This window comes from Bos mutus, chromosome 25 (assembly GCF_027580195.1).
Source record: "Bos mutus isolate GX-2022 chromosome 25, NWIPB_WYAK_1.1, whole genome shotgun sequence".
NCBI classification, from domain to species: domain Eukaryota; kingdom Metazoa; phylum Chordata; class Mammalia; order Artiodactyla; family Bovidae; genus Bos; species Bos mutus.
This window is the reverse complement of record NC_091641.1, coordinates 27,525,113-27,534,635: the sequence shown is the minus strand read 5'-3', so window position 1 is coordinate 27,534,635 and position 9,523 is coordinate 27,525,113. Positions and strand designations below refer to the sequence as shown.

General features: G+C 48.7%; 1 protein-coding gene across 1 annotated transcript in view; it reads right to left on the bottom strand.

The window, feature by feature from the left end:
• Window positions 1-200: 200 nt before the first annotated feature.
• ABCC6 (ATP binding cassette subfamily C member 6) overlaps window positions 201-9,523 on the bottom strand; it is a 68,229-nt gene continuing 58,906 nt past the window's right edge. Inside the window, 6 exon segments of the mRNA XM_070362514.1 lie at window positions 201-2,532; window positions 2,831-3,025; window positions 5,344-5,510; window positions 5,645-5,803; window positions 7,724-7,870; window positions 9,128-9,229. Coding sequence (XP_070218615.1) covers window positions 2,424-2,532; window positions 2,831-3,025; window positions 5,344-5,510; window positions 5,645-5,803; window positions 7,724-7,870; window positions 9,128-9,229 — 879 coding nt within the window. The 3' untranslated portion in view covers window positions 201-2,423.

The window sequence follows — 9,523 nt, the reverse complement described above, 5'->3', positions numbered from 1 at the left end:
CCGTCCCTTGTATGGGTTGTGGTTTGCGCATCTGTTCAGACAAGATACTCCCAGGAGCTCAAAGATGAGGATGGAGCAGTGGTTCTCAGTCCTGGCTACACAATGGAATCACATGGGCTGGACACCACACCAGTGATGATGGGGGTGGGAGGGAGGCGGGCGTGGTTGGGGGTCCACGTGGAGATGGAAGCGGGCAGCATCCCAACTGTGACGGATGCAGGAAGTTGTATGGGCAATGCAGCTGCATAGAAAGTAAACACATACACTGCTGCTGCTTCTAAGTCACTTCAGTCGTGTCCAACTCTGTGTGACCCCAGAGACGGCAGCCCACCAGGCTCCCCGTCCCTGGGATTCTCCAGGCAAGAACATACACAGTGAGGACAAGTAAAGCTGGGAGTCTGAACACGTTCTGTGGGTTGTACCAATGTCAATTTCCTGGTTGTGATATTGAGCTATTGTCTTTTAAGATGTTACCGTTGGCTTCACAGGTGAATTCTATCAAACATACCATACCTATCCTTCTCAAGCTCTTCCAAAGAACCGAAGAGGAGGGAACACTCTCAAAGACATTCTATGAAGCCACCATCACCCTGATACCAAAACCAGACAAAGACATCACCAAAAAAGAAAATTATGGGCCAACATCTTTGATGAATATAGATGCAAAAATTCTCAACAAAATATACATAAACTGAATCCAACAACACATAAAAAGATCATACACCACAACCAAGTGGGATTTATCCTAAATTCACAAGGATGGTTCAACATACATAACCAATGTGATACACCATGTAAACAAAAAGATAAAAACCACATAATCACCTCGATAGATGCAGAAAAAGCATCTGACAAAATGCCATTCATGAGAAAAACTCTTAACAAAGTGGGTACTGAGGGAACATATCTCAAGATAATAAAAGTCATTAATGACAAACCCACAGCTCAGAATACCTTGAAAGCCTTTCTGCTAAAGTCCAGAATAAGACAAGGATGCCCACTCTTACTTCTTCTGTTCAAGATAGTACTGGGAGTCCTATTCACAGCAATCAGACCAGAAAAAGAAATGAATCCAAATTGGAAGGGAAGAGGTAAAATGGTCATTATATGCAGATGATATGCTACTATATATAGAAAACCCTAAAGACTGCATAAAACCTACCAGAACTGATAAATTCAGCAAGATAGGATACAAGCTTAACATACAGAAATCTGTGCATTTCTTTACACCAACAATATGTCAGAAAGGGAGAGTAAAAAAAACTTTCAAAATTGCAACCCCCCAAATAAAATACTTAGGAATAAACCTCACCAAGGAGGTAAAAGACATATTGCTGAGAACTCTTAAGATATTAATAAAGGGAATTTGTGGTGTTGGAGAAGACTCTTGAGAGTCCCTTGAACTGCAAGGAGATCCAACCAGTCAATCCTAACTGGAAATCAATTCTGAATATTCATTGGAAGGACTGATGCTGAAGCTCCAATATTTTGGCCACCTGATTCTAAGAGCCAACTTTTTAGAAAAGACCCTGATGTTGGGAAAGATTGAAGGCAAAAGAAGGGAGCAGCAGAGAATGAGATGGTTAGAAAGCATTATTGACTCAATGGACAAGAATTTGAGCAAACTCTGGGACATAGTGAAGGACAGAGAAGCCTGGCGTGCTGCCTGGGGTTGCAAAGAGTCTGACACGACTGAGTGACTGAATAACAACAACAAAGATGGTTCAAAGAAACAGATACTCCGTGCTCTTGAACTGGAAGAATTAATATTGTTAAAATAGTCATATTTTATGACTATTTTATGATGTATATATAGCACAGGGAAACTATACTTAATATCCTATAATCATAATGGAAAAGAATATTAAAAATAATGTATATGTATAATCACTTTGCTATACAGTAGTAATTATCACAACATTGTCAATCAGCTATACTTAAAAAAGAAAGACGTTACTATTAGTGGGGAAGGGGTATACAAGAGCTCTCTGGACTATTTTTTTCTTTCTTTTTTTTTTACTGCTTGTCAATCTGCAATCATCTCAAAATAGAAGGGGTACTCTGTGAAAGGTACGCATACCACTGCTCCAATCCCAGGGATTCTGATTTCATTGGTCTGTGGTGGAGCCTGGGCACAGACAGGTCTGGGGGTCCCTGGTTGAGTCCAGGGGGCAGCCAGGGCAGAGAGCTGCTGTTGACTTTGGTTCTGGGATAGAAGGGGTTGGATGGGCCCTGATCAGGCCGACTTTGGGGTGGCTGCGTCTTCCTGGCTCTGGGATGATACGGCAGTTTCTCCTCCCAGAGACTAGAAAGGAGTCTAGACTCAATTCCACGGGGCCACTGATGACCCCAGGTCAGCACGTCTCTAGGGCTTGGCAGACTCTCCGGATTGGTGGGGCTGGAGGAGGATGGAGGGGCCATGCTCAGACCAGGCCTGACTCCTGTGCCAGCCTGTAAAACAGGCCCTTCTGGGCCAGCAGCTGGGCCGGGCTGCCACTCTCTGCCACCTGCCCCTCGTCCATGACCAGAACCCTGTAGGGGAGAGACAGACAGGCAGCTCCTTAGACTCCAGCCCATGGACTCAGTTGCTCTGAAGGCCTAGCATGTCTGCTCTGTGAGAGTCTGGCCTTCCATGTAGCTTCTTGACCCTGATGACCCAGTTGGAAGCATCTGCAGGACATGTGTCCTCAGGCTCATCCTTCCCTTGTGGGCACCAGTCTTGCCATCTGTACAATGGGCACTTGATAACGTATTCCAGAGCCCTCTGGCTCTAAATCCTGATGCAGGAGTGCCAGCTACATGGAGTAGGATTGGGGGGAGGGGGGCTTACCTGGCACAGTCCAGCACGGAGCGCAGGCGGTGGGCAATGAGCAGTACTGTGCACTGTGCAAACCAGCTCCCCAGGGCGGCCTGCATCTGGCGTTCGGTCCCTGGGTCCACAGCAGCTGTGGCCTCATCCAGAATGAGGATCTGGGTTTTCCGGAGAAGGGCACGTGCCAGACACAGGAGCTGCTTCTGGCCCACGCTGGGAATGAGTGGGACAGTCAGGCCAGATGTCTGCACGTCGGGCCTGACCCGCAGGGCGTGCCCACAAATGTGTCCCCATTCCCACGGCAGCCACAGGAGCGTGGGATGCATGCCCCTACTTGCGGGTCCCCTGTCTACAGAGCTGACAGGAATCCTCATCCTGCCATTGTTGAGCAGAGTGACATTAGGCAAGTCATACAAAGCCTCTGTGCCTCAGTCTCCCCATCTGTGGAATGGCTATTTCTATCTCTATTCCACGGCCTTCCCTGTGTGCCAGATACATCCCGTGTGCTGGTGGATACTGACTCATCTCATGGAGACCACAAAGGTGGGAGTTATGTTACAGAATCCTTCCTCACTAGGTTGTAAGGACAAGCTAAGTCACGTAAAAGCCGTGATCATCACAGCGTAAGTCCTTCTTTTACCCCAATTACAGATGAGGAAGTTGAGGGTCAAGGACACGCAGTCACTGAGCTCCCAGAGCCTGGAGGCTCAAGGGTGTTTGAGGGGCTATTTCCTGCCATGCTCAGCTTCTGCTCCGAGCAAACCCTTTAGGGAACCTGGACTGACTATGGCCTGGTGGGTGTCAGATGCCTGGACCTTGCTCCAGACTCACCACTTGTGAGCCAGGCAAGTTGGTAAGTCTGAAGCCCCAGATTCCAACTCTGTGAAATGGGATTAGTGAGACTGTGGCTTTGAGGATTAAAATGAATCGTGAAATGAATATTTCTTATACACCAGGCACTGTATCAACAAGTTTACATGTATTATTCAATCCTTTCATGGGTAGGCAGGTTCTAATTATTATTCCCATTTTGCAGATGAGGAAACTGAAACACAGGGGATTAAATAACCTGCACAAGGTCCTCCACTTATGTCTGTGCTCTTGACCACCAAGTTCTGCTGCCCCTCTACTGCCATTACCACCCATGGGGGCTTACCACCCATGGGCCCTTACCCTAACACCTTCTGGGTCAGGTGGGTTGAAGAATCCAGAATGTCTTGAGTTTTAAAAAGGCACACACCTGTACATCTATGTTCACAGCAGCACTGTTGACAGTAGCCAAAATGTTCAAACAACCCAAGCATCCATCAATGGATAAATGGATAAGAAAAATGTGATCTATCCATACAACAGAATATCATTCAGCCTTTAAATAAGGAGGAAATCTGGCACTTGTTACATCATGGGTGAACCTGGAGGACATTATGCTATGTGTGATAAGCTAGTCACAGGAAGACAAGTTTTATAATATTCTACTTGCTAGGTAGTTAAAATAGGGAAACAGGGCCCCAAATGGTGGTCCAAAATGACAACGGGAGAACATACTCACACTTCTTTCCCTGATTGGACCTGCCAAGTTCATGCTTCATTTACATTTGCACATCATCCTCCTCTCAGCCCCTGCCCTGATTGGTCTCGGCTTATGCTTCATTTGCATAAGACATTGGAGCCCAGAGGGAAGACACAACCCCTTCCCTGATTGGTTTTGGGCTCATGACTCATTTGCATGGGGCACAACCAATCAAGCCCCAGGAACCACCAAAGAGGAAGTAACAAGAGATATAAAAAGGAAAACTGAGACAAGACCATTCCTACGGGGGCTGGTCTGCTCTCACATCCCAAGAGAGTACTGCTTGCTTAATAAAACCTGCCTGCTTGAGCTGTCCTGGTTTGTCATTTCAATCCTTTGCTATGACAAGACAAGAACTGAGGGAGAACTGACCCAACATACTTTTATGAAGTACCAAGAATTCTCAAACCCAGTGAAACAAAGTTAAACGGGGCTGGAGGGAGGGAAGAATAGAGAATTGCCATTTAACGGCTACAGAGTTTCCATTTCACAAAATGAAAAAATTCTGGAGGCACAATGATGTAAATGTACTTAACTCTACAGAACTGAACACTAAAACATGGTTAAGATGGTAAATTTTATGTTATGTGTATTTTACTACAATTTCTTAAAGCTTTTAAAGGCATACATCATATGTTACTTAACAACCCCAGTGAGAAAAATAAAGACATAAATTGCCTTGTGTCAGCAGAGGTTGGCTTTTGCCACCAAAGAAATTTAGAAACAAATTTAGGAAAAAGAAACTTGATACTCAGAGATTGTGTTGGAGTTAGAATTGCTTATGAGGGATGGGATTTGTACTGAGGTTACAAACAGAACAGGGTTGATAATCCTATATGATAACCCTATGGAGATGACTTCCACAGCATATTACTCTGGTGGTGGTGGTGGGGGGACATTGGCCCCACCTGCCTCTCCCCCAGCACCTCACAAAGCTTTTGGCTGGCTGGGGTGACCCTACCTCAGGTTGTTGCCTTGGTCAGTACACTCGTAGTGCAGCTGGCCAGGCAGGCTGGCCACCGTGGCTCTGAGCTGCACTGTCTCCAAGACCTCCCAGATGGCTTCATCCGTGTGCTCTTGTAGCATGTCGAGGTTCATTCGCAGAGAGCCAGGGAACAAGATGGGGTCCTGGCCAGGAGGGACAGCGAGTCAGAGCTGGGTCCAGTCACACCTCCCATCTCTGCCCATCCCTCCCACCTCTGCCCACCCCTCCCACCTCTGCCCACACCTCCCATCTCTGCCCACCTCTCCCCAGGCCTCACCTGGGGGATGATGGTGACCCTGGACCGCAACGTGTGCAGCCCCACTTGGGCGATGGGGACCCCGTCGATCCAGATCCCGCCCTCAGCCGCCTCGACGAGCCGCAGCAGGCCCCCGGCCAGGGAGGACTTTCCGGCCCCTGTCCTGCCAACGATGCCCACCTGCCAGGGGATGGGATGGCATGGCCTGTTCCAACCAGGCCTGGCCAGAAGGCAGGCCACAGAGGGTTCCTGGACATGCACCCAAGGTCCATCCACCTATCATCATCCTTTGTGCATCCGTCCTTCTATATGCCCATCCGTCCTTCCATCTGCCCACCTGTCCATATATCCATCCATCAATCTGCCCAACCGTCTGTGTGTTCGTCTCTATCTTTCCTCATCCTGATATATCTCTCCCATCTTTTCATTCATTTCCCCACCCTTCCTTCTGCTCCTTCATCCTTCCATCCTTTCCTATCCTTTCATCCACACCACTCCATCATTCTCATCTTCCCTTCCATCCCATGTCATCTGTTTATGTCCCATCCTTCTCTCAGTTGCCCTTCCTCCTATCCCACCCTTCCTTCCAACTACACTGATCCTTTCATCTGTCCATCCTTTCTTCCACACACCATCCTTCAATGCATATTCCTTCCTTCTGTCTCTTTCACTCCACCCTATCCATCCATCCATCCTTCCATCCATGCCTCTTCCTTCCTTCCATCCAGCCCCCAACCCAGCCATCCATCCTTCATCCTTCCATCTACCTGCCCATCTTTTAATCCATCCCCCATCCTTCCTTGACATTTTGTGGGGGATCAACACGGTTTAATAAATGAATGAAGCATCTGTGTCACCCACTGTATGACAAGCACTCTTCAAGGCAACAGGAATACAGAAATTAAGGAGTCCCTGCTCCAAAGGGCTCACCGTCTGGTCTTGGAAATAGCGCCCTTGAGTAAACTTAATTTTAACCCAGTGTGATGAACAAGCCCTCTCTATAGTCAAGCTCTGGCCCTGCAGCAATGGAGGCAAGCACGGAGCTGTTGTTCATGTTGCCTGGGATGGAGGTGATCAGAGAAGGCTTCATGGAGGAGGGGACACTTGAGCGGAATCTTGAAGGATAAGCAGGAGTTCAGGGAGGGCGAAGGTTCCAGCTGAATGATACCAAGTACTCGGCTGTAACCTCTCCGAGGGCATCACCGTGTGTGGATCTGAGAGGCTGCTGCTCCCCAAATGTTGCCTAATCCCTTGTAGGACAGTGAGTGAGGTGGGTAGCTGGGCAGGGCCTTGAATGCCAAGCTCAGGAGTTTGGGTTTTACCAGAAGAATGTGAGGAGGGAGGGAGGTCTGGAGCAGGGAAATGATGCGCTCAAATCAAGATCACAGGAAAACAGGTTGGAGGGTGTGAAACAGGAGGTTGCGGGGCCTGGAGCAGTTGTGGGGAGGGCAGAGAGGAAGTACCACTGTGTGGGGAGGGTAGAGAAGGATTCAGGGATTCCGTGAAGCAGTCTGACTAGGCATCTGTAAATGGAATGATGCTTGGCTTGATGTTGGAGTAAAAATGCAAATAATCATGAGTAAAAAAGAATTGGTGAATACTTTTATAGCACTTGCTATGTGCCAGGTAGGCACTGCTGTATTCAGTTTCTATGTATTAACCCAGTTAAATTTTTCAACAGCTCTAGGAGGTTGACATTATTATTCCCATTATTACAGATGAGAAAACTGAGACCAAAACATGCAGTGACTTGCCCAAGGTCAGTCAGAGCAAAGCCAGAAATGGAGCCCACGCGAACTGGATAATATGTGGAACAGTCAACATAGCACCCAGCACATAGTAGGTGTTCAACTAATGACAGAGGAAAAAGAAAGAAGTTGGGGAGATGCTTCATTATCTGAGACATCAAGAAGGTGAGTGGTTTCACCGAGAAGGAAGTTGGTCTGGGGAAGATGGTAAGTCCCATCGAGGGAGTGAGGGGTCTGGAGACTGGGGACCTGAGGTGGGGAGGGAAGGAAGAAGCTGGTGCTAAGGACCTGGACCCTGGGGTGATGCCCAGTCTGGCCACCATGAGGAGGGAGTTGTAGGTGAGCCACTCACCTTCTCTCCTGCGTTGATCTTGAAGGACACGCCCCGCACAGCCAGCGGGAGCTCGGGTCGGTATCTCAGCCCAAAATCCCGGAACTCAATCTGCCCCCTACGAGGCCAGGGCGGGTGGGCTGCACAGGTAAGCGGCTTCCAGGGAGCCTGAGGCAGGAGGGGACACTGGGTCAGGGGAACCTTTCTCCAGGCTTCTCATGAAATGGCCTACCTCTCTGATCCTCAGTTTCCTCATCTGTAAAATGGGCATGCATGCTAAGTCACTTTAGGCACATCTGACTCTTTGGGACCCCACAGACTATAGCCTGCCAGGCTCCTCTGTCTATGGAATTCTCCAGGCAAGAACACTGGAGTGGGTTGCCATGCCCTCCTTCAGGGGAGCTTCCCAACCCAGGTCGATCATGTCTCCTGCACTGCCAGGTGGATTCTTTACCTCGTAGTGCCACCTGGGAAGCCCCATAAAATGGGCATATTTATTGCTATTCTCTAGGGTTCTTATGGGGCATATAGCAAGGCTAAAAACAAATAATATTGAGTATTGTGAAAATTATAATGGTGTTGGCTACTCTTTAAATTATTATTATTAGCCAGTATTAACTGTCAAATAATATTCTTTCACTAATAGAGGTAGATACTCTCCTTTTTTCTTAATGAAAAGGGCAACTCTGCGCAGTGTGGAGACTGGTGCTGCCATACGCTATTCCTGTGACCTTAAACAGGTCACTCCACTCTCTTGAGCCTTGACTTTCCCATCCATGAAATGTGGCTAATCAGAGTGGTGGACATGTGTTGAGCATTTACGGTGTATTGGACTCGGTATGAAGTCCTTTACTGTGGGATGACCTCACCCCGAACTGTTAGGCTGCTGCTGTGTTTCTCTTCTGCTCCTACAATGCTGCCATTATGTTTCAGTAAAACCAACCTCATGGACTGTAGCCTGCCAGGCTCCTCTGTCCATGGAATTCTCCTGGCAAGAATACTGAAGTAGGCTGCCATTTCCTTCTCCAGGGGATCTTCCCAATCCAGGGATCAAACTCAAGTTTCCCGCACACTGCAGGCAGATTCTTTACCATCTGAATCACCAGGGAAGCCTCCAACTATCATGTTACCATCATGCTATTGCTATGTTTCTATAATGTTGCCATCATATCACTATCGTGCTGTTACTCACGGTGCCCTGTCATTCGGAGTGCCCTGCTGTGCCTAAGCTAGGAAGCAGAGGAACCAGGATTTGACCTCGTTCCAGACCCTACCCTCTTAACTATGACTGCCGCCTTGGCTGTGACTCCGGTCTACAGTGGTGGGGGCCCTGAAGCCAACGGCAGGTGTCAACCTGGGTCCGCCGTCCTCTGCTGTGAAGCCCGGATGGGACCTGCTGCCCCCGCCCCACCTCCCGCCCGTCACCTCCTTGGGCGTCTGGGCGTAGTCCTTCAATCGCTCCACCGACACAATGCTGCTCTCCAGGTCTGTCCAGCTGCGAACGGCCCACTGCAGCATCTGGGTCACCTGATGCAAGAAGACCCCTCAGGACAGCATCAGCAAGACCACCCCAGGTGAGGCAGGGGCTGGGAGGTAGGATCCAGGGCAAACAAGGGGGCAGAGTTTGACTGTAGCCACAAGGACCCCTTTAGTCAAACTGTAGTATGTGGACCAGAAATGAGCCCTCAGACATCAGCTTGTCCAATCCTTCTTGAAGCAGGTAGGGAGACAGGACCAGAGAGGGCGCACAGCCCTCCCAAGGACACCCAGCAGGGCCCAGGCCCGCTGACTTCCATTCAGAGAGGACTCCCAGCACTGACT